Source organism: Mobula hypostoma, chromosome 4 (genome assembly GCF_963921235.1).
Source record: "Mobula hypostoma chromosome 4, sMobHyp1.1, whole genome shotgun sequence".
NCBI classification, from domain to species: Eukaryota; Metazoa; Chordata; class Chondrichthyes; order Myliobatiformes; family Myliobatidae; genus Mobula; species Mobula hypostoma.
In genome coordinates, this window is record NC_086100.1 from 163,370,011 (window position 1) to 163,396,107 (window position 26,097).

At 38.0% G+C, this 26,097-nt stretch overlaps 1 protein-coding gene across 3 annotated transcripts in view; it reads left to right on the top strand.

Annotated features, from left to right (window-relative positions):
- Nucleotides 1-26,097, top strand: part of LOC134345728 (SWI/SNF-related matrix-associated actin-dependent regulator of chromatin subfamily A containing DEAD/H box 1-like) — an 83,960-nt gene that overhangs the window by 24,032 nt on the left and 33,831 nt on the right. For 2 of the 3 annotated variants that reach the window (XM_063046852.1, XM_063046855.1), the window contains exons 5-9: nt 3,757-3,860; nt 9,170-9,259; nt 11,667-11,751; nt 13,354-13,763; nt 22,272-22,474. In XM_063046852.1, the coding sequence (XP_062902922.1) occupies nt 3,757-3,860; nt 9,170-9,259; nt 11,667-11,751; nt 13,354-13,763; nt 22,272-22,474 (892 nt within the window). The remainder of the gene's footprint in view (nt 1-3,756; nt 3,861-9,169; nt 9,260-11,666; nt 11,752-13,353; nt 13,764-22,271; nt 22,475-26,097) is intronic. The other variant, XM_063046854.1, reaches the window with a different exon arrangement.

Below are 26,097 nucleotides of genomic sequence, written 5' to 3' on the forward strand. Positions count from 1 at the left end.
TTTCATAGAGGGAATGTTCGAAAAGCGGGGGACACCTGTATTAGGGTGCAAATTAATTGGGTAGTAGTCATATTGGATTTGCCCTGTCCTTTGAGAACAGGATGTACTTGAGCAATTGCTCGTCTTCTACAATTTTTATTTCCTTATGTGGCTGTGTATCAGATCTTGGTTGATATTGCTGTGATCTGTCTGGGACTTTTCTGTTGTACAGTTTCTGGTTTATTATTGTCACTTTTTTCATTAAACTTTGGAAGTGATGAAATCTATACTTTCTGAGACTGCAAAGTTTAAAAGTATTGATGATGTGGGCAATTGCTCAGTCACAGTTCAACTCTGATAACAAAAAATAATCTTATACCATTACACTGACCAAGTATTGAATTGAGTTTCCAGCTTCCTGATCAATACAAGATCAAAAAACAGGCTGCTTGTTGATGACTAACTGTAATTGAGTGAATGCTAAAGAGATTGAGTTTTTGAAGGACGGGAATTTGAATACTTCATAAGTAAGCATCCAATGTAAATTGCAACCATTATTTTGTAACTTCTCAGCATGACCACATTTAAGATACAGAGCCTTGAAAAAGTATTCAGTCCCCATAACTATTGTCACATTTTACTTTCTCATTTTCTAAATTTAAAATGTATTGAAGTAGGATTTTTGAGCTAATCTACAAAACATTGTGCATCATGTCAAATCAAAAGAAAAATTTCAAAGTCTGGCAATAAGTTACTAAAAAATTAAAACCAAATTTGTGAGGCTGAAAACATTAATCTCCTTTGTAATTTCTACACTAGCTTTGCCTGTTTCTGTGCTGTAGTTTTTCTATGGTTTCTATGTGTGCAGGTCAGTGGGACTAGGCAGAAAATGGTTCGGCACAGCCAAAAAGGGCCAAAAGGCCTGTTTCTGTGCTGTAGTTTTTCTATGGTTTCTAACTTGCCTCAGATGCAATATACAATATTATGTTACCAACTCACCTGATTTGATGATGTAGAAAATTAGAGCATCACCAGTTTTCAGTGAATTCATAACAATAAATACCCCTCTGTCTGAAAGGTCGAACAATATGGTAAATTTTCAACAGACCAAATCAAAATGAAGACAAAAAAAAGTATTCAAGACAAGTCAGGGAAAGGATAATCGGGAAGCACAAATCTGGGGAACGGTGCATGACCATCTCAAAGGCACATCTGAGTTTAGTGTAGTCCAGCATGAAAGGGGGGGGGGGGGGGCGGAATTAAATAAATATATATAGTTTTATGTACTTTTCTATATTTATCATGTATTGCATTATACTGCTGCCGCTTAGTTAACAAATTTTATTGCATATATTTTATTTTGGTGATATTAAACAATTCTGATTCTCATCTCTGGCAAGACCTCAAGATTGCTGTCCACCACCACCCCCTAACTAACTTGGCACAGCTTGGGGAATTTTGAATGGAATGGACAAATCTTGATCCATCATGTTGTGTAAAGCTATTAGAGATTTATCCAAAGAGACTACTATCTGTAGTAGCTGCAAGAGGTGGTTCAACTAAGTACTGAGCAAAGAGGGATGAATACTTTTGAACTGCTGATATTTCAGGTTTTGATTTCTTAGTATTTCATTCTTTATAATTTTCTGTTTTTGGGCTCTACTGTGAAAAAGGAGCATGTGATTCACAAATGAAAATTCTCAATTAAATTGATGAAAATCCCTGGTTGTAATACTCATTTTTGTGAACAAAGGATTAGGGGCCGAATAGTTTTACAAGGCGCTGTATTCTTCCTTCAGTTAACATACTAGTTAACTTCCCAGTCTAAACTGATAAATTCTTAAGCTTATCTTGATGAACCTTTTACTGTAGCTATATATTAAAATAAAATAGAATGTGCAAACACTATAGTATATACACATGTTTACATAAAAGAGAGAAATAAAAGTAATACACACAAAATGCTGGAAGAACACAGTAGGCCATAAAACCTGACGAGTTCCTCCAGCATTTTGCATGTATTACCTTGATTTCCAGCATCTGCAGATTTTCTTTTGATCAGGGAAAGATATTTTTCTCTTCATTTAGTGATGAAGACTTCCATCTGCACCAATGAAGTATGCCACTGTTTTGAAATTGTATCACATATGGGACTCTCAAAAAAATTCCATCTTTTCTCACCTATAGGACGTATGCATTTTGCTCTTAATTGCAGTTTTACTGTTCATTGAAAAAAAGGCTGAACTTTTACCATGACAAGAAAGTACCATCCTGTTGGTAAAGTTTTAACATTTTGTTATGTTTTCATGTTTACACTCTTTTTCATTCCCATAGTGTCTATGATGTCAAAATTTTGTTGACACCTTCCTGAAATGATCTGGCCATTGTAAACTGAATTTGTAAACTATTGTCTTAATACTGTATATATTTTGTAACTGATAACAAGTATAATGTAGGGACAATTTGTCTTCATTCTGCATGTTGCTTCTGCCCATTTCCTCAAAAATATTAGATACTGAATGAAACCCCAGTTGCTGATCCTCTACAAAACCTAGATGGTATTTTTATAATTTTTAAAAATGGTGTTTTTAAAGACAATTGCTCAGTAGTGTAATAGTCACTTTGCATTAAAGGGATGTATAGACCTGCACAGTTGATCAAAATTAAAACTATTGAACTAGTTTAAAGTTGTTACTGAAGTATGTGTATGTAACCATGTACTACCCTGAGATTCATTTTCTTGCAGGCATTTACAGTTGAACAAAGAAATACAATAGAATCAATGTAAAACTGCACACTGTGACATTCAGCCAATGTGCAGAAGACGACAAACTGTGTGAATACACAAAAATAAATAAATAATACTGAATCGAGTCCTTGAAAGTGAATCCATGGCTTGTGTTTACTGATTAGTTCAGTATTGTGAGTGAAGTTATCCACAATGGTTCAGGAGCCCAATGGTTGTGGGGAAATAACTGTTCCTTAGACTAGTGGAGTCGAACCTAAGGCTCCTGTACCTGTTTCTCGGTGGCAACTGTGAGAAGAGAGCATGGCCTGGGTGGTGAGGGTCCTTGATGAGAATGTTGCTTTCTATGTCATTACTCCTTAGGGATGTGCTCAGTGGTAGTGAAGGCCTTTTGTGTGGTTGACTGGGCTGTATCCACCACCTTTTGTTCTTGAGGATCGGTGTCTGCATACCAGTTTTATTAAACTTAGTAACTTTAGTGTTGGTAAATTAAATTGGTTTATTATTGCCACATGAACCAACGTACAGTGAAAAATGTTGTTTTGCAGGCAATGCATAGGATTATTTCATCGCATCAGGACATTGAGCACAAAATAGTTACAGAATGCAGTATATAGTGTCACAGTTACGGAGGCATGCAAGGTCACGTCAAAGGTAGATTGTGAGATCAAGAGTCCATTATGTTGTACAAGATGTCTGTTCATTGGTTTTAAAACATTGGGGTGGAAGCTCTCCTTGAGCTAGGTGGTGTGATCTTTTAGGCTTTTGGATTGTCTGCCCAATAGGAGGCCTGGAGAAGAGAATGCCAATGATGGGAGTGGTCCTTTTAAAAACTGCAAATCAAAGAAGGCGCTCACCACTGTGCCTTGTGTACTTTTAAGAAATGAGCTATAAAAGGGGTCCTTCAAAATATATCTAAAAATTATTACTTGTTCTTGGTTTTGCATTCACCCATTAGCATAAAATACATCATAATCTATGGACAGATAATGAACAAGGAGCAACTTGAAAGCTTGTCTTTATCTTTTCAGCCACTCCTCGGAAAAGGAAACTTGAAGCATTCCAGAATAACAGCTCTGACGAAAGTGATGATCTCCCCATTTCCATCACCACAAAGAAGAAGAAACCTAATCGAGTAGGTTTTCAATTAGAACTACCTAAATTATTTCCTAAATTTTATTTACATTTGCAAATGTTCAGTAAAATATTTAAATGAGGATTATAAAACTAATTAAGCTATATCCTACTGCCAGTGCTAAAGATGGAGTGCCTCAGCTTTCATAACTACTTATGCAGGAGATACCAGGTATTTTGTAAATTGTAAACGGGAATTCTGCAGATGCTGGAAATTCAAGCAACACATATCAAAGTTGCTGGTGAACGCGGCAGGCCGGGCAGCACCTCTAGGAAGAGGTACAGTCGACATTTCAGGCCGAGACCCTTCGTCAGGACTAACTGAAGGAAGAGTTAGAGATTTGAAGGGGGGAGGGGGAGATCCAAAATGATAGGAGAAGACAGGAGGGGGAGGGATGGAGCCAAGAGCTGGACAGGTGATTGGCAAAAGGGATATGAAAGGATCATGGAACAGGAGGCCCAGGGAGAAAGACAAGGGAGGGGGGAACCCAGAGGATGGGCAAGGGGTATAGTCAGAGGGACAGAGGGAGAAAAAGGTTAGTGAGAGAAAGAATGTGTGTATAAAAATAAATGGGGTACGAGGGGGAGGTGGGACATTAGCAGAAGTTAGAGAAGTCAATGTTCATGCCATCAGGTTGGAGGCTACCCGGACGGAATATAAGGTGTTGCCCGAGACCCGACACAGACTGGGAGACCGCTTTGCTGAACACCTACGCTCTGTCTGCCAGAGAAAGCAGGATCTCCCAGTGGCCACACATTTTAATTCCATATCCCATTCCCATTCTGACATGTCTATCCACGGCCTCCTCTACTGTAAAGATGAAGCCACACTCAGGTTGGAGGAACAACATCTTATATTCCGTCTGGGTAGCCTCCAACCTGATGGCATGAACATTGACTTCTCTAACTTCCACTAATGCCCCATCTCCCCCTCATACCCCATCCGTTATTTATTTTTATACACACATTCTTTCTCTCACTCTCATTTTTCTCCCTCTGTCTCTCTGACTATACCCCCTGCCCATCCTCTGGGTCCCCCCCCTGCCCCCGACTTGTCTTGTCTTTCTCCCCGCGCCTCCTGTCCCATGATCCTCTCATATCCCCTTTGCCAATCACCTGTCCAGCTCTTGGCTCCATCCCTCCCCCTCCTGTCTTCTCCTTTCATTTTGGATCTCCCCCTCCCCCTCCCCCTCCCACTTTCAAATCCCTTACTAACTCTTCCTTCAGTTAGTCTTGACGAGGGGTCTGGGCCTGAAACGTCGACTGTACCTCTTCCTAGAGATGCTGCCTGGCCTGCTGCGTTCACCAGCAACTTTGATGTATTTTGTAAATTGTTGTAGCCAACACCTTGTCTGGAATTTCCTAATTTACTGCTGGCTTGCAAGTTTTCTTAAACTCTGGCTATATACAGATTTGTGCAGATTCTGAATAACTGACTTAAACTGTAGTGTTTATCTTTTGTTGTGCGAGTTTTTTTGTTTGCTTTAAATACCATTATAAAACCATGGCATCACCAGGAGTTTTTGCAAGTCATATATAAGACCAAGTAACATTATGAATCTGTTAGTTTGGCTGGGAGACTATGGATAACAAAGTTAATAAGGAACTACCAAAGAGTTAATTTCTAAACACTCTCTTCCATGCCAGATTGTCAGATAGTTCTGTGTTATTTATTTGGGCTGCTTCAGCAGTAGGAATGTAATCTTTGAAAGTTTCTGATTTAACCAGCTCTGTTTTGACTAGATTGAAATGAATTATATGAATGTTACAGTATAGAGAGATCTAATTGGTCCTTTGCTTCCCTCTTCTCCACCCCCCGGCTTCACCTATGACCTGCTAGTTTGTCCTCCTTCCGCTCTCCCCCCCGCCCACTACCGTTTTATTCTGATGTCTTTCCCCTTCCTTTCCAGTCCTGATTAAGAGTCTCAGCTTGAAACATCTACTGTTCATTTATTTCCATAGATGCTGTCTGATTTGCTGAGTTCCTCCAGCATTGTGTGTGTGTTGTTGTGGTTTGGCAAATGGTGTCTGAGATTCAAATACCATCTCTGTGTTGTTATTGCAATATTGACGAGTACCCTTTATTTTAAAGTTAGCTGAAGACATTGATTTATCGCTGTAGTTAAGATTATGAATAATTTCAATTTTTCAAGCCTGTTTGCAATCTGACACTGTTTTCCATGCAATGTTTTTTAAACCAACAAATAATCCCATATAAGTTACTCATTCCATCTGGAGGATATGAGGCAATGGATTTTGTTGCCAATGTGGTCAGTGGTAAAGAGGTAATACATGCCTCTTTACTGAGAAAATGTTGCCCTTGGATTGAACAGATACAGGCTTCTGTATCTCAATTTGACCTGAAGACTGGGTGTATTATACTGAATCTGTGGCAGACAACAGAGTTGGATTGTCATTGATTGATCAACCAAACAGATTAAAGAATTTTCACTGTAAGGAAGTAAAAAGCTTGACTTAAAACGAAGTCAGTTTGGAGAAAGTACAATAAAGATTGGGAAGTAATTGTAAGAATTAAATAGTTGAAATAATCAACTTTTTTAAAAAATCATTTTTGAGTGAATAATTCTCCACGCATTTAAAAATTGCTCAAGGTTAATCATAACTTTTAAAAGTCAATTAATTTTCATTCAATAGAGCAATAGGTTTTCAGGGTTTGGACAGTGAAATACTTATTTTCATTGCACACACAAAAAAGGAGCGGCTTTGGAACCTGTGAAGAAGCAGCATGTCACTATTGACAATTTACTAATTGCTATATTTTTAGATATGATGATGCCAGAGAATGTGCAAGTGTTGTCCATTAATAATGGTGTGCTCTATTTTCTCATTGTTACAATAATGTTAAAATAAGTATTAACTTAAACACATAAAACACTGTTTAAAATAATTTGGGAGTCTTAATTTGGGAAGATTTGAAGGTACATATTGCCATTAAAAATGTGATTCTTACCCCCTCCCCCAACATCTGTTTGGATATTTTAACTATATTAAGTAGGCTGAGGAGAAATCAAAATATTGTCCGTGTAAAAGTTGTGATACGTTTCTAAAATTACTGTGGCAATTTTTAAGATGTTTCTGGCCTTTACGCCCTGCTGGGCAATTTTTTCATAGTCAGTATTCTGAGTTGTGTACACCAGCTTAGTTTTATTTGTGTGTTTTGGTTTAGAAAGAAGCCCTAAACTGCAAAACATTAATTTTTTCCTTAGTGAAGAAAGAATTCTTTCACCTGCCTTTGTTTATCTTCCTGAGGAATGAGTTTAGTAAGCAGCTGCAAAGCCAGTTCCTAACAGTTTTCAGCAATCGAATGACAACACTTCAATATCTATAGTCTAGAAGTTATCAAGAGGAAGGGATAAGAGTTTATATCATAGTATTCCTCCAGTAATAGCACAACTTGACCCTGACCTTGGCCCAGTTTTTCTTCCCCAAAGTGCAGAATTATAAGTGCCTGCTATTTACCATTTGACCAATTACCATTGCTGTGAATATTAATGAGATCCAAATCCAGCTAGGTCAGGCATTAAGAGTGTGGTAAAGATTATGGTTTTACAATGTCATAGTTATTGAAAAGAAGAATGTTTACCAATTTTCTTAAATTTTGACATCATAGCTGACACTCAGTATAGATACATATACTGTCAATAGTCCCCTGAATATCATGTGATGAGAAATTGGATTGATGGTTCATTTTACTAACATTCTTCAGTTTATCTACATCATCAGCTTCTTTGGATTCCACCACTGGTACCAGCTGTTCTAACGGCTGAGATGTTTTTAATTTTAGGACTCCTGGTTATACAAAAATATCACACTACAGGGCGACCTTCACTAATCCAACTACCTGTAATCCGGTTCCTTCGATAATCCGCACTGATTTCAGATTTTCCGTGCAACTGTAATTTCAAATTTTCCAGGCCACCATACCAATCTGCTGCACATTGTTTTGGTTGCACTAGATCTGTTCACGTGGTGGCGTGCTCTCGTAAGCATAGACAAGGCGATTCCTGCTTGTTCTCCTGCATTTATTACTATCATTTGCGTGAGGTGCAGCCGCCGGTACCCACCCGTCTCACCCCCCAGCAGCGGGGGAGCTGGCGCGCACTGGGTCGGTCCACCTGCCGGCAGTCACGCATTGCCCTCCGCCATCGCCCGACTGGTGCTCTGTTCTCTTCTGCCTGCGACCTTAGATCAGACGTGGTGACCTGCTGAATTTAAGAGGGAAGAGCCCAGTACCGAATCCCCGGCCGCCTGGCAGTCGCATGAAATGTGGCGTCTAGAAGACCTCCTTTTTCCTACTTCTGCTTCTGCAGAAGTCCACACTTGAAGACGTGTAACTCTGCCTGAAGATATATTAAACGTCTCACTTTAGAAGCAGAAGTGCTCAACTGTTCTGTATAAATTAATTCCTGTATATTTACCTGTACTCTTTATTTTATCTGTGCCTGTACAGTATATCACTTTATTAAAATTTCACTTGCTACTCATTGAATATTTCTGTTTCATTATTATCTAACTTGTACTGATTTACATGAGTCACCACTTTCTCCCTTGTTAGGGGAGAAAGTGAGAGCCTGCAGCATATCGAACTATCGGGTGAACAATGTTGTCTTTGGGGTAACTACAAGTCTGTGTCTTTGCTATCGCTTAGCTCACGCTTGAGTGCTGGTAGTGGGAGGGAGGGGAATGGGGGGAACTTAGGGGTTCTAACATTTAACTGTCGTTCATTCTTTGGGGCACTCCTCTGTTTTCGTAGATATTTGCGGGGGAAAAAAGGCATTTCAGGATGTATATTGTATACATTTCTCTGACATTAAATGAACCTTTGAATCCTTTGATATTTTAAACGTATGATGAGGTGGTTAGCTATTGCTTAATGTGATCCTTCTGTAATTCATCATTTACACTAATCCGGCACTCCTCAGGTCCCAATGGTGCCGGATTATAGAAGGTCGACCTGTACTAGGAAATGTTCCCTTCTGAAATTTAGGTGGTTCTTATTGCTGTTCTTCTGTAGCAGTTTAAAATTTTGATCATCTACTAATACTCATTCCCACGCACAGAATTAAGGCTACTGGAGAGAGAGAAAAGTTGTGATTGCTTTTTGGGATAAAGAGTAATGTTGCACTTGAGTGTTTACATGAATCTTTAAACATTGGAGATGTTGCTATGCAGGAATAAAGTAAGAATATAGATAGGTTTGTGTGTCTCAGAACCATTATTGATTATATTAACATGTCCAGTTTTGATACTTAAGGGACGATATGTGTAATGTCTTCCCATTTAATTTAGCTCGCGTCACAAGACTCCATAGAAGATTATGAAAGGAAAGACTCTCTATTGAGAAAGCTTCACAATAAGTTTCCAGATTTAGATAAAGAGGTAAGTTAACCTTCTTCCAAAAATTATTGTAAGCATTATTTACTTTTAAGGGATGTATTTGAACTATTTCAAACATAGTTGATTGGGTTGCATACCTAGTCGGAAATAGCCTGAAAGACTGAGATGGTTGTTTTAATAACTTCTTGTGAAATCAGTTTTTGCAGTTTTGTGTGAATTCCTATTATGCACGATCTTATTCTTCAAAGTGAACTACAGGTTAGAACTGAATTGATTTGCAATTCTGTTGACTTTACACAAAAACTTCATGTGTCGCAAGATGTTATTAGATCACAACAGTTGTGAGCAGCAGATCAGTTTTAAGGTGATGGGGGACATATCTGATTTATTGAAATGCCTAGCTTGCAGATGATTTGAAAGGAGTTTACAAGGCATTGCTGATGAAGTTGACAGAAGTTCACACTGACAGTAGATTCCATTCCATGTTATTGGTTTTTGGTCCTCAGTCTCCCTGTGTGTGAGAATTGAATGCAGCCATATCTATGTCATCAAAACAAGAGGAAACTGAGAAAGGCCAAGGTGTATAGTCATTGTGAAGCAAATCTTTCACCTAAGGTGACAGACAAATTACACGTATTTCTTTTGCCTGTACGTTATTTTTTTATATTGATAGTGAATGTATATGTGGATCAAATTGTATATATGTCTGAGTAAGGGTACCAGGCAGTGTAGCGTTAATAGGCAGGGTACAGAGCAGAGAGCAAAGGACATTATTTATGGACTCAGGTAATACACACAAAATACTGGAGGAACGCGGCAGATCAGGAACAAACAATCAGGGTGTTGGGCTGAGGCCCTTCAGGTCCAGAAGGAAGGGGGAAGACGCTAGAATAAAAAGGAAGCGGGAAGGGAGGTGATGAGTGAAGCCAGGAGGGAAAGGAAGGTATAGTGCTGGAGAAAAGGAGTCTGACAGGAGAGGAAAGTGGACCGTGGGAGAAAAGGAGGGAGGAGGGGCCCAAGGGGAAGGTATAGGCAGGTAAGGAGAAGACATAAGAAGACAGAGTGGGGAATAGAAGAGGTGGAAAAAAGAAAATAAATTACCAGAAGGAGAAATCAATATTCATGCAATTAGGTTGGAGGCTACCTAGACGGATCATGATGTGTAGTCTCCAACCTAATGCCATGAATATCGATGAGAGTAGCCACATTGTGGAAGAAGAGGAGGCACGGTCAGCTGGAAGAGGTGACTGAAGGGCATGTTGTTGTGCTTTACAATTCTGTGATTCTGTGAAAACTTGCAATGACTTCCTGGATAAAATGGGGAGCTGACACTGACCATGTTTATTGTGCATTTGGGGCAAGTTGTGCAGCTGCTGTCAGCTTTATGGTGCTCTGAAACCAAAAGTAATCCTTCATATTGCTAGAAGGGTTTATAAAATAAATTTTGTCTGAGTAGGTCATTATGTCTTAAAGACATTTTTCTGTTTTTGTATTCAACACATGGGCAAGATTTCAATTTCAAATTTTCTATGAACCACTCTTGTGTTATATTTCCACGATGGAAAAGTTGATGTCATTTGTTATTTGTTATTACTTTGCACATCTCTTAATTGGTTTCAATACAATTGTATGAAAAAATTGTGTATTTTTGAATGACAGCCATATGGAATGTTAGGAACAGCAGTGAGTTATGCAGTTAAATAGAGTAAAAACACTTGCATTAGATTATGTTTTGATATTTGTAGAGAGTCCTTTCAACACTTCCTATTTTTATCTGCTCTGGGAATAGTGATCATTTGCCATGTTGTGTCATTTTGAATACTTTAAACCAAATCCTATTGCAGACTTCCTTCAAATCACTTTCAGGAGAAAATTAGATTACAAAAATCTAAATTAGAAGTCCCATTTTACACATCATCTGAAATATGGTTGACACTGAAAATTTTATTTCATTGATTTCTCTGTTTGATTTTATTCATACCAGTAAGGCAATTTAGTCACAGAGTAAATATATTTATTTTTATTTGTGCTTCAATCACTTTCAGTCCTTGAGACCTGTGTGTGGTTATTGGGCCGAGAGAGGAAATAATTACTTAAATATAAAGTAATAAAAAATCAGAAGTACTTTCCGTAATTAATAACTTACAGAATTTATATTCCAAAAATGGAATAAGGCCTCAAACAATGCTAATGAATAATTTTACGCATGGTCCATTCTAAAACATGCTTGTTATTTAAATATGGATACCAAATAGCTGTAGTATTGGTGTTTCTGGTACACTGTTAACCTAAGTGTTATTGCACTGTAACTATGCAATACCCTCAAATACATTGTGAGAGAAATTGGTCATCACAATCTACATAGTTGCATAAGCATAATTGAATGTAGCTTCAGAATATGCTTCATTTTATAATTGTTGCCTCTGCAATTCATTCCTTTCTTTATTAGGAGCTTAGAGAAGTTTTGAAAGAACATGACTGGTCCTATTGGGAGGCCTTAGAAGCTTTGCAGGTGTTTGCCAATCAAGATTCAGGTTAGCTCTATTTTTGTTCTTTTATTTAAAGTCAGCTGAAAGGTTTTTCGAAAATAAAACTAGAGTGAAATTATGCAAATGTAGAATATTTTCTTCTACACTTTCAAGCAGTTAAATTACAGTATGCTGTGCTCAGGTGAGTTCGTGCTTCAAGATCATCCAAGGTGGAGTACATTTTCCTCAAAGAAATTACTTTGAGGAGAAATTACATCAAGTGCACAACATTCCATAGCAGTTGAAAGCAGGTATTATAAGGTAGAAATTAACTATTAAGTTCTAATTTATTCAGGATTTTTTTCAGAATTACTTTTATATATTCATATAATTATTAGTTTATACATCCATTCATGCCTTCCACCTTCCCTCCATCCCAGCGTAGAGTGGCCCTTCGAGCTACTGTACCCCAGCAGCCAATAACAAACCTGATTATCGCTAACCTAGTTACAGGACAATTTACAATGATCAATTAACTACCCAGTATGTCTTTGGACTGTGGGAAGAAACCAGAGGACCCGGAGAAAACCTACACATTCATGGGGAAGACGTACAGAGGCTCGTTACAGAACGGAGCTGGAATTGAACTCCAGAATGCTCCGAGCTGCAATAGTGTAGCACTGATCACTAAACTATCGTGGTACTCAATTATGCTCTGTGGTCATATATTTAAATTAGAAAGAAAATCTGAACTTGAGTGACTTTGCCTTTCATGGTGCTAAATTATTTTGGTAAAATAACAATGAAGAAAAGTCCTAATCAGCTTTGACAGCTTCAGACTGTCTCTAATTTTTGAGCAATTTTGGGAAATTGGGTTTGCCGTATCCACTGGAAATGGCATAAAATAGGTGCACTATAAAGTATAATCAAAGTATATTGATATGATTTTTAATTACAAAGATTGGTCATCTGTTCAGTTCTTTGGTGAGACTGCATCTGGAGTTCTTGTTTCCCTGTCAGAGGAAGGGTGCTTTTGCCATGTACCTAGTGCAGCAGGGCTAATGTACAAGAAGAGAGTGGGTTGATTAGACATATATTCACTGAAGAATGGGAAGGGATCTCATTAACCTATAAAGTTTTACTCGTGTGACTGACTAGATACAGGGAGGATGTTTTTAATGATGGAACAGTGCAGAACTAGTGGTGATAGCATCAGGAATTGAGGTATGTGATTGAGAGCAGACAGGGAGTAATTCAACCAGAGGTGGTTGAATCTGCTAAATTCAGTATCACAGACGGCAGTGGAGGCCATGTCAAAACATTTACTTTAGGAGATGATCCCTTCAGCATTAAAATATACAAGGAATATGAGAAGAAGGCCGCAACAGGGCACTGAAGTGGGCGATCAGTCATTGTTATAATAAATGATAGTACAACTTGAAGAGGAAAATGGCCTCCTCTTCCTCTTGTTTAATCTCTATATTTTAATAAAAGCTTTGTTCTTGTCAGCTTAATCATGGAATAATATTGACATTTTTATCTTGGCTTACCTTAAGACAGTACTTCAAATGAAGAGTTTCTTTAAAAATTTGGAGGTGACATTTCATTTTCACTTAGACTTTCCCTCTACAATAACCATTCGAACTGAAATGTATTTCTTTATGCAAGTAGATGAAGTGCCTTGTGTGCCAGAACCTGAAACCATAAACGGAAAAGACGCCATTTCAAATCTTAAAACACAGCCAAAAGAGAGATCAATTCAACTGAAAGAAACTGAAGCAAGAAAAGAACAGAATGTTAAAAGTAAAAAACACGACAAAGGACAAAAAGGTAGCAGAATAATTCGGAGGGAAAGTAGTGATTCTGAAGACGTCACGTCCATTGCTTCTGGTGGTGAGAGTTCGCTTGATGAAGACTACAGTAGTGGAGGTGAAGAAGTGGAAGATGAATATCGGACTAAAATTATCAGTTTCCTGCAAGATGCTACAGTAGATGAGCTTACTCTCATACCTCAGTGTTCTCTGAAAAAAGCTCAGAAGATCATTGAACTCCGGCCATTCAACAGTTGGGAGGCACTGGTGAGATTACTTTATTTAATAAACCTAGAAGCATGCACAAGCAACAGTTATTGAGTATATTGACCGTTACTGCATGGCCTTTTGTGATTATAGTAGTTTCAAGTCCTGGGATCATCCTGAGCCAATAACATTTAGGATAAGTGTTATATGTCCATGCTTTACAAACTGATGTGATTTTACCTTTATAATCAAAGCAGATTGGCTCATAGTTCTATGAATCATTCTAGTGGTATAGAATCTTGAATTTTGTGACAGCTAGGTAAAAGAGTTTGTATTTGGATACAAGTTAACTGTCAGTCAATTTTTTTCTGTTTCATCTTCTAAAAAAATAATGGAGCATTGTTTAAAGAATTTGAAAATGAGTAGAATAGGAACACCATGGCTTGAGATCCGTTCTAGTTTATTTTGTTAGAATATTAATTATTTGATTAAGAGGGGCTTTCTTACAGTTACATTGCAGCTTTTATAAAACTGTTTGAGATGTCAGCTTTTAGAGGATAGTATTTTGATGGTGAGTAGCCTTTTTGCCTTGTGATGGCAATTCAGCCTTTGGGGTACATTCTTTTGAATTCATATGAGACTATGCAAAGCAATAATGTCACATAGTGTATAATTCAGCCATCAAAAGTATACTGTAATGCTGAATACTAAATTATTCTTTATCTGACTAATTTTAAAAGAAGTCCAGTAGTTTATACTTCACTTCTGTTTCACACAGCAAACATCTAGCGCACTTCTATCAACTTTTTAATTGAAAATGTTTCTTAAGCTCTGTGTAAAGTAGAAATCACATGCTGAACAAACAGTTCGTTTCAGACTTGTTTCAACCCAAGTTTTTCCTGTGATGGTTCCAAGATTGTAAACAGACCATTTGAAAATCTACCGGTTCTGTTTGATTTCAAAGTTAGTAGCCTTACCCAGCTTTTTTTAGTATGTAATGTTGCAACATACCTCTTGTACATTTATTGCTTAGTGTTTAGCAGTTGTTGACACCAAAGTATATTCAAAGCTCCTCTGTGCAAAGCCTATTCTTATCTGATGTTTATCTCAGCAAAAATGATGTGCACATTTCTTGTGTCTTTGTCTGGCAATGATCATTAATTATGTGAACGAAATCTGGACAATTTATTTCTATTCACAAGGTGTTTATTACTTTGGATGTAATTGAGATATTTTGTGTTTGCTTTTTACTATTAACAATCAATGCTCATGTGAGTTCAGAGCTATTCCTGAAATACCTTTTATAAATTTGAAGCAACAAGGAAACCAACAAATCTGCTTAGACCTCTTCAGGGTGGAAGGGTATAAAAGTATGAACAACAGGATCTGAATGGGTTCGTTTATCAGTTGATTTCAACCTTGGATTTTTTTTTAAAGATTCCAAGTGTTGAGTTATCGGTGTGGCGTATTTAACATTGTGTAACTGGTATGTGAGAATTTATTACCTATATGCAGGAGCTGTGAATTCATATGCATTGTTTGCTATGTTTTGTATTGGTCGAAAAGTCAATGTTTATTGTCTTGCATTAAATGGACACTACTGTGTGGCTTGTGAAGTCATTTCAGGTGTCTGTTGAGTCAATCACATTAATGTAAGACCAGAAGAGAGAAGGTGGAAGATTTCTTTTCCAGAAGGATATTGATGATCTAGATAAGGAAACTAAATGTAATACAGAATTTAAAAATAAACAAAGCTCAAATGACTATTCTATAACTAAGTGTATTATTTTAATTTTTGAGGGGACCAGGCAGTTGCTGGCAAGGGTGGCCTTTATTACTCGTCTAATTGTTCTTGAAGGTAGTGATGACCTGCTATTCTTTTGCTGATAGAAGTTCCAAGAAATAGACACAGAGACAACAAAAGACTGATAACTTATTTCCAAGTTAGGATAGTGTGTCACTTGGAGGGGAACCTACAAGTCCTATGCATTTTCTGTCCTTGTGCTTGATTGTAGAAAATGTTGTTCACAGTATGCACTTTATAGTTGGTGTGCAATGTGTGCTAGTGTTGGAGGAAATTAATATGTTGATTGGTAGAAGGGTGCCAACCAAGTGGGCTGCTTTGCACTGCATAGTGTCAAGCATCTTGAGGGTTATTAGTACTGTACTTATCTAGAGAAGTGGAGAGTATTCCATCCATTGTTATGTTTAAAGATTTTCAGCACTTTAAAAAATATTCTTTTTCATGATATTGGCAATGGAACCAAATCCAATGAGTTGAAAACCCAAGCTATATTGCACTTCCTCCCATTATGCTGCTGGTGAGGGATTTAAATCCATCTTCCCAGATTCTCTCATTTCTTTTCATGTTATTTTTCCAAATATGCCACTCCATGATAGGTAACAGGATCCTCAATTTGTCTATTGCTGTACTTGCACTCATCCTTTTCCCATCCCAGCAAATCATGAAAGACTTCCTCTCATCTTCAGCTTCTACTTACTATCCTCCGTGTTTAATGGATAATCTTCTACCATGTCTTTGATCTCCAGGGTGAAAGTCACCACCAGAGATGCCTTCCCTCCTTTCCATATTCCAAAAGGCATGTCACTTACTCACCACCTTACTCAGTCACCACTTTCAAGGCCAATTAAATGAGCAGTAAAATGTAAGTCTTGCCAGACTGCCTGGTCCTACAAAAAAACTTGTAGTTAGTCCTGATGAAGGGTCTCGGCTCGAAACGTCGACTGTACCTCTTCCTAGAGATGCTGCCTGGCCTGCTGCGTTCACCAGCAACTTTTACGTGAGTTACTCTGTGCTCTTCACTTTATTTACATTACAAGCAACATTCTCACCAGAACCCCTAGAGGGCAGCATGGCAGTACAGCAATTGGAGCTGCTGTCTCACTGCTCCTGTAACTCATTTATGTTGGATACTCTGTATTTGAAGTAGTGTAATGGTAAGGCAGGCTGAGCAAGTTTACTCTTACCTTTTTTCCTTATAGATGGTCTGTAGTGTAGTGTAGTTTTTGTGTTGTTTTACGTAGTTCAGTGTAGTTTTTGTATTGTTTCATGTAGCACCATGGTCCTGAAAAACGTTGTCTCGTTTTACTGTGTACTGTACCAGTAGTTATGGTCGAAATGACAATAAAAAGTGTCTTGACTTGACTTGAAATATGGAAATTGCCAAGGACAGCTGGTTGGCTCTTGTGCAAAAATGTGAAGTTGGATTATGGCTCAATTACAGCCATTGCATTGTAAATTAGTTCACGCTTTCTTCAATTAAAATTGTGTATTTTTAATTAAGTAATAACCTGTCAATTTTAAGCATTTAATCTTTCTTAAAAATACAATTATATTTTGCATTATTATGTTACTGCACTAATGTCCAGAGGCCTAAATTATTGATCCAAAGATATTTGTTTGTTCATTATGTGCCATGTTATATGACATAGGTAAGGGTTCCCCAATTAGTTTTCCACAAGGGCCAAATTATGTCAAGCATGCCAAGTCAAGGGCCAAAACATCCAGGGTTTTTTTCATTGCGCCAGTAAGTTGTTTTATGGACAGATGTTGTTGCTGCTATTACCATTATTATTATTAGTAGTAGTGGTAGTAGTAATAATTTAGGCCTGGGATTCTCAAAGCCTGTGTGTGGGTCACACAAGAAAAAAAATGCACTCTTGAAGCAAAATAAGTCCAAAACCCACCTTATAATTATGATTCTAGCTATCACAACTGTCAGCTGTCACATTGAGAACTCACCTGGCACTTAAAATACACACACACATACACTCACTCTAAACATGGTAGTCTTCACCACTTCTCTTCCACACAAAGAACATTTCTCTTCCACACAAAGTTTTAGTAGTACTGCTTTTTCCACTGTTTCTGTTCTCTCATTTGATCTATTTGTTCTTTTTAATTAAGCTATGTAGCATTTGAAGTATGAAGTTGAAGTTGTCAGTATTATTATTATACCACAATAAGATTGACAAATGGGCAAAAATAAATCAGTGAGAGAAGTGATAGCGACAGGATGAGGCAATCCTTCTGATGTCGGGCCTGTACTCTGTTGTGGCAATCCTAAGGCACTGGCCAAGATGTGCATTGGAGAGTCTGTTTCCGTCCTGGTTCTTGATAGTGTTCATTGAGGAAAACGATGCACGTGGAGGGGAACAGTGTAAGTAGGACCATTGCAATAGCTCTCGTGTTTTTGAATTGAGCTTGGGGAACCACGTTGATCCAAAAGTCACTCACCCCAATGTCCTTGTGTTGTGCTTTGAGCAAATCAGATGTTCCCATTTCCAAGACCTCGATCTGAAGAGTTGCCTCATCTATGGAAGGCACCAGCCTTTTGGCCTCTGCAGTCCACTGGCCATCAGCCAAAATGGAGAACGGAAGAGGAGGATGTCACCTGAGAGTTTAGGGGAGTTTTCAAATCGTTCCCTGAAGTTTTCTGCCAGGCTCGTCACGAAATCCTTCATCACTGGATCCTCCCGCATTTCATTCTTCTCGCAATGCTCCCGCAGACGTGGAAAGTACAACTTTCTTCCGTGAATGTCTCTCTCCAAAAGGTTCAGCTTTGACCGGAAAGCTTCAATTGACTCGTACATGCCCACAACAGTGTTGTTGTTGCCTTGTAATTGCAGATTAAGTTGATTTAGATGAGACATGATGTCACACAATAAAAGAACATGTGCCATCACCTTGTTGTCACTTTAAAAACCTCTTAAATCCTTGGGCTTTTTGGCTCTGCAGGCTGGATAAAAATGACACAGGCTGATCACGCAGGTCGCACACCCTCTCCAACATACAGCCTTTGCTCAGCCAGCGAACATCATTATGCAGCAAAATGTCTTTGTGTTCCGCTGACATTTCCTCCAGCAATACTCTGAAAAGGCGATGTTGCAGACCAGAACTCTCACGAACGAAATTTACCAGTCTCGTCACAGTATCCATCGCCTCTTTCATTTCCCCACACAGTTTAGCGCACAACACTGATTTGTGAATAATGCAATGAAATGCCAAGAGTGCTGGGTTAACAGCGGCAAACCTGCTTACCAAGCCCTTGTGTTGTCCCACCATCAACGGAGCCCCATCGGTGACAATGGACACAATTTTGCTCACATTCTTCTCAAAGAACTGTGTCAATTTGGTAAAAATTATTTCCCCCAGTTGTGTGCCCAGGCAGAGGATGCAAACAAGGTAGCTCTTCCCGAAAGGTCTTCCCATCAAAAAATCTTGTGAACACAGATAGCTCTTCCATATCTGTTCGGTCATAGGACGAGTCTATGGCTAGTGATATGGCTTCTGCTTTCACCAAATCGGTGAGTAGATTGGAAAAACACTCCTCTGCTAAAACTTCTACTCTTCTTGTTGCCGTGTTAGCCGACAATGACACCGTCTTTAATAGTTCCACAACCGTTTCCTTGGTTTTCTCATCATGACTTAAAACTTTCCCAACCATATCAATTGCACACGTTTTAATCAACTCGGCGTCAGCAAATGGCTTCTTAGCTTTGGCAAGATTCCATGACGCATGCAATGATGCAGCTGTTGCGCTCTCTTGTGCAGATGTTGACTTACAGATAGTAGAAACGGAGTGCTTGTATGATATCATATTTGCAGTTTGTTGTTTCTGTTGATCTGATTTTGCAGGGTAGTTGGAATTAAAACTGGCAGCATGCATAGTGTTGAAGTGCGGCTTTAGATTTTCTGATTTGCAGACAGCTACGCACTGCATGCATATTAAGTATGTCGGTTTAGCATTGACATGGTTTGGTAAAATAAAACAAAACTGATCAGTCCAGTCAGATTTGAACTGACGGTTTTCCTGGTCGACTTTGGGCTTTTTCGTGTGGGCCATGTTGTTCTTGGTTTAGGGTCCGTGACTTACTGCTGGTAACAATTCACTTAGATGACAGATTCACTTCTTAGATGACAGGCGAGTAGCTGGTGCGTGCAGAGGGAAATAGCGCCTTGCATCTCCTTTGGCAGAGATGTATCTCCACCCTCCAAAGACTTGGGTAACTGTTAATTCAGTTTAATAAGTTAATTGCAGTAATGTAAGTTATGTTAATGAGGAAGCTATTGAATTGTTATTAAAAACCTCTCTGGATTAGTAATGTCCATTGTAGAAAATCTGCCTTCCTCACCCAGCCTGGCATTGTTGTGGCCGTATTCCCACATGTGTTTGACTACCAGTTGTCCCTGGACTAATAAGGCAGATGGAGTGAATGAATCAGACTTCTGATAAGAGGAAGTGATCATAAAAATGATGGTGTTCATCAGCTATTATCAATTAATCCATGCTGATTTTCTCCTTTGGATTCTTTGAAATCAATTCCATTGTTGTCAAGATTGTCTTCATTTGGATTCGTAATTGTCTCCAAATGATCAGACAGGCTGCAAGTACACAAGTTGTTGATATGTAGAAAACTATGGCTAACTACAGTTTTGGGAAGCAATTCATCTGATACTAGTGGACAAAAGGTTTATTTGGATAACCTTTTACCAATTGCCTTTTTGAACTGATTTCAATATGACAAAGTTCATCATAAGCAGAGTATAAGAAAGAAGTAGAAGCTTTCTGAATATTTGGTTTATTGTCTGTTCATTGCCATAAGAAATTGGGTAATGTCTTAATGTCTGTATTGTTGACACCAAATAAAATAAGGAATAGTTATTTAATAACTATTATCCCAAAGAAATAACCCTCAATAAGACTAAAAAAAAACTCATGTACATTATAATGATAAACACTGTGGCATCTAAGTTGGTCTCATTTATAATGAGTACCTTATTATATCTTTTTCAAATTTTGTATATGCCAATTGAGGTATCTCCTATAGAATAAGCAAGTATAAGATTAAGTTGGTAATTGTGTGTGACAGCTCCTGATAGTAGGTGCAAGATGCAAATATTATATTTTCAAGCATACTGTAAAATTAACCATAACTTTTCAAGAATTTGCAGAATTGTAGAACCTTCTAGAAAGGGGGAGGGTCATTCAACCTCTTTCAATCTGATGTGCTAACTGCAGTTGCTAACAAATGTGCTCTTTGTTTCTAAGTAAAGGTAAATTTTGTTATTTTTAATCTACCAGCTTTATTCTCCATAATAAGAACTTAAAGAAAATACCTACGATTTAAGGCAAATTTGAGCAACTCAGTCAATTGTGTACTAAAGTAGCTTGTATAGCATTTTTGTATTCCATGCTAGCCGTTCCCATTTTAAGAGTGGGAAGTGCAGGAGTGCATATTGCAGTACTCATCCTGACACTTTGCTATCACTATCACCTATGGCAAATACCTTTTATTATCCAGAAACTCCCCTCTGAATGTTAAATAAATTGATTAGAGTTATTACTAAGGCACATGAAAATTCTCCACCTTAGCAGTAAGAAAGAAAAATATTATTCATTACTTAATAGCTTTCCCCTCTTATTTCTTTTTTAGCATTGGAACACATTAGGAGTTTGCATTATATTCATGGTTGAATTTTTATGTGAGATTAACCTTGCAGGAACAGGGAAATTTTGAATGCAAATTTAGTAGGAACCATTTTGTTGCTTAATTTGTTTGTGCTTTAAATAGATTAAGCTTTTTGGAGCAGTTCTTGTCTTGTTTTGTATTATATTGCATATGCACTTATGTACATGTTCACATTATGACTGTTGCTGCGTTATTAAAGTTTTGCTGCAGCTCAGAAAGTACCTTTTGTTCTTGTGAAACCAGAGTGTATTCAATTGCAAGTTGGGCAGGTTTGAAAGCTGCTTAGGATGTCCAAGTGAAGCCGGAGCTCTGTAAAGGATGACAGCACAGTATTTGTTTCAATCAGGAGCATTTATGTACTGCAATAACCACTGTGTTGTGTTGCAAATGTCAACTTCGTTATTTATTACAGGATAAATCAACTCGTGAGAATAATACCAAGGTGCATTGTTCTATTTTTGAGGAAATAACTTAGCAAATATTGAGGAAGCACGAAACAATGGCCCTGTTTAGGGTTTATACAGAACTTGTACAAACTGTTTACACTACAGTTGGATATGTCTTGAAATGAGTGTTACCACCTTTTGCGATAAATTTAATGCATGGTAGGGCCTTGGTTTAATGTTTTAAAAGGCACATAGAGCATTGAAGCACTTCATGCATTAGGGTATCAGCTAGATTTTATTCTCCTGCCTTAAGTAAGACCCAAAAATGCACTGTTCTGATGCGGAACTTGGTACCTTATCACAGAGCCACGTGCGATGTAGTATAGATTTTATCCTCCTGCCTTGAGTAAGACCTAAAAATGCACTGTTCTGATGTGGAACTTGGTACATTATCACAGAGCCACGTGCGATGTGGTACAGATGAATAAAAATGTGTAGGACCTGACATTATTGCTTAAAGAAGAGGTGTACCCATAATGATGATCACAACATCTTGAGTTGTTACAACACCAGAGAGAATCTCCTTTCTTGCTGAATATAGAGATCAGTGAAACAAAAAAGATTCTTTTAGTACTTTAGCAAAATTCTTAGCATTACTAACGATATCATGTTTTTTATAATCTTGCAGTTTAAAAAGTTTGACAAGCCTCATGGTTTGTCTGAAGACCTGATATGGAACTGCAAAACAGTAATCAAGGAGCGGGAAGTGGTTCTTTTACTTATGAACAGGTGTGCAGAAATTTCCCAAAGGTTAGAAAAGCAAGTGACAGAAATAACAGAGGATGGGGGATGTCACAGGACCATTGAACAGCCAGATATCCTTAATAAAAGGTAAGTAAGTTGCTAACAAAAGAGATTGTACTGTCACTGCAAATTTTATTAATATATCTTACTTTGTTTTGAAACTTGCATTTATATTGCCTCCAATCTGTAAAAAGGAATTTAAAGAAGTAAATGGATTTCATTACGTACATATCAATTGATCTATTTTTTAAAAATGTGTCTTCACTCCTACATCGTTAGTAGTTCCGCCATTGCTCTTGGCTGTAGATATTTTGTATGTTCATAATGTTGAAAAGTATTAGTACAAATTTTGGACTGTCTGAGATGCACTTTACCAATTTCAAATGAATTGGCTGCAAGTCATTGACTTGTGTTTTTTTGGTGCCACACATGAAATTTGCTTTGGTGCTACTATCTTGATCAAAGGTCTTGGTCCAAAACATTGATTTTTCATTTCCCCCAATAGAGGCTGAGTTTCAACATCATTTTGTGTGTGCTGCTTAAGATTTCCAGCATTTGCAAAATCTCTTGTGTTTCTGTAAAGTTCTGAATTTTTGTGAATTCATAATTTTGTGAATGTAAGCTCCTGATTCCTATTAATTTGATTGATAAGATATTTGATAAATCTAGATTTGTCATTTATAGGGGAGCTGGAGGAAGTGGATAAACTGCTCAACAGTTCAGTTTTGAATTCTTTACACTGTATTTATATTGGGTGTATTCTTGAATCACAAGGAGGTAGTGCAAAACAACAGATAAATTTGTGTGATAAGAGTTCAGCAAACAAGAACATGAATTATTTTGTTGGGACCTATTGGTGTGCAAATCATTTTTTTCACAAATGAACATTATGGAAAGTATAAAGGGAGAAATATTATGCTTCATCAATCTGCAACCATCACTGGAATTGCCTTGTCACCACCAGAGCAAAACTTACAACCATATGCCTTTAAGGTAAACTATTTGGATTTAGTTAAAATCTCAAAAGAGAAGCTATGGCCTCAAAAGAATTTCACTTTAGAACATGATAGAAAAACCATGATGAAAAATAAACTGTTAATGAATGCCAAATAATTAGCAAATATATTGGGAAAACCTAGCAGAATCTATTGCAGCCAGTAATTAAGTTACCTTTTGATTTCAGAAACAATTACATATACTTAAACTTCGTGCTTTTTAATTCCTTTTGTTCACTTGAAGTGCAGCTCAAAGGAATCAAGTTTTAAGATGCTACAAACAGTGCTGTTCGTCTCCACCTGAAGAGCAAAGTTTATATACCTTAAAATCAAAAGTAAACAAATATCAACAAAATACTGCCAGTCATTGCACTCTTAAATCTGACATCACAGAATAAATATCATTAGATAAAATGTTTCTTAAAGGTATGAGATAACAGTCTTTATCATCCTCTTCTCTTTTAGCTGTAATATAAGATGGCCCTCTGGAGGATGCGTGTACTTTTACAGTGATTGAGCAGAGTATTTTTTTATATCAATAGTTTTTTTTACAATTTGGATTATACTGTATTTCTTTGTTCCTTTTCCTCAAAATAGAAGCTCATGGTTATGTTTTGAGAAGTATAGAAAAATTCTTATTTATCTAATCCATACTAACTTCAGTTACTTTCTTGCAGAACCAACCACACTTGAACACTAATTCTGGGCTTAACTTCTTCAGCCTAACCAGGGTCTTCATGAAATATGTTAATTTTATCCTCCTCCTTTAAATCAGAATATACTGATTATGCTGTGATATATCCCAGTGTACAAAAGTTGTTACATAAAATTCATGGGTATGGTAGCAGAGTTCTTAGATTTGGTGACACAATTTAAAATCACACCTTGCCAGCAATAGCAAAATTTAAATCCAAGTAAACAAATAGTTTATTGTTAAAGAACCACTTTGGTTGATATTCTCCATGAAAGGAGCTGTGTCATCCATGCAGTTATCTGGCCTACATTTAATTCGAGATCCTCCACCAGCACTCACCACCCCTCTGCCAATGCGGTTGCTTCTCAACTGCCAAATGACATAGTCCAGCAAAGCACTAGGTGACATTTTAAATACCTCTGCCATGGTCCCTGCAATTTCTGCACTAGCTTCCTACAAGGTCCTAAAGAACATTTTGTCAAGCCCTGAGGACTTATTCACCCTACTTTGCCTCAAAGAAACAAGCACTTTGTAATCCAGATATGGTCCATGAACTCACTACTGTTTTGCCTCAGATCCCTAGACTCTGTCCATCTCTCATCTCTTTTGGCTCGAATAGATGACCACACTGTTCTTCAAGTGGACCAATCAAGGGTAGAAGCCCTTAGAATTCTCCTTCACTTTGTCTGCCAGAGCAACCTCATGCCTTCTTTTTGTCTTTGTGATTTCCCTCCTAAGTGCTCTCTTGCATTTCTTATACTTCTCAAGCGCCACCTTTGTTTCTTGCTGTCTATGTCGACTATGCATCTCCCTTTTCTTCTTAACCAAGGCTTCAATATACCTCGAAGCCTTGCTTCATTAAACCTATTAGCCTTGCTTTTTACCCTAACAGAATGTGCAAACTGTGTACTCAATATTTCATTTGTGAAGAGCTCCCAGTCACCAATTATCTCTTTTCCCAAAAACAACCTATCTCAATCCAGACCTGCCAGATCTTTTCTGATTCTATCAAAATTAGCTTTTTTTCAATTCAGAATCTAAACCTGAAAACCAGTCCTATCCTTCATAATTATTTTGAAACTAATGGAATTGCAATCAGTGGATCCAAAGTGTTCCCCTGCATACACTAATGTCACCTGCCCTATCTCATTCCCTAATACAGGTCGACCTTCACTAATCCAACTACCTGTAATCCAGTTCCTTTGATAGTCTGCACTGATTTCAAATTTTCTACGCAACTGTAATTTCAGTTTCCGGGCCACCGTACCAAACAAAAGAGACGGTTGTTGGCTTCAGGAGGACACGGAACGTCCACTCTCCACTGAACATCAACGACTCCTCCATAAAGATCGTTAAGAGCACCAAATTTCTTGGTGTTCACCTGGCGGAGAATCTCACCTGGTCCCTCAACACCAGCTCCATAGCAAAGAAAGCCCAGCAGTGTCTCTACTTTCTGCGAAGGCTGAGAAAAGTCCATTTCCCGCCTCCCATCCTCACCACATTCTACAGAGGTTGTATTGAGAGCATCCTGAACAGCTGCATCACTGCCTGGTTTGGAAATTGTACCACGTCAGATCACAAGACCCTGCAGCGGATAGTGAGGTCAGCTGAGAAGATCATCGAGGTCTCTCTTCCTGCCATTACAGACATTTACACCACAGGCTGCATCTGTAAAGCAAACAGCACCCCTCATACAAACTCTTCTCCCTCCTGCCATCTGGCAAAAGGCACCAAAGTATTCGGGCTCTCATGACCAGACTATGTAACAGTTTCTTCCCCCAAGCCATCAGACTCCTCAACACCCAGAGCCTGGACTGACACCAACCTACTGCCCTCTACTGTGCACATTGTCTTGTTTATTATTTATTGTAATACCTGCACTGCTTTGTGTACTTTATGCAGTCCTGGGTAGGTCTGTAGTCTAGTGTAGTTTTGTGTTGTTTTACGTAGTTCAGTGTCGTTTTTATATTGTTCATGTAGCACCATAGTCCTGAAAAATGTTGTCTCGTTTTTACTGTGTA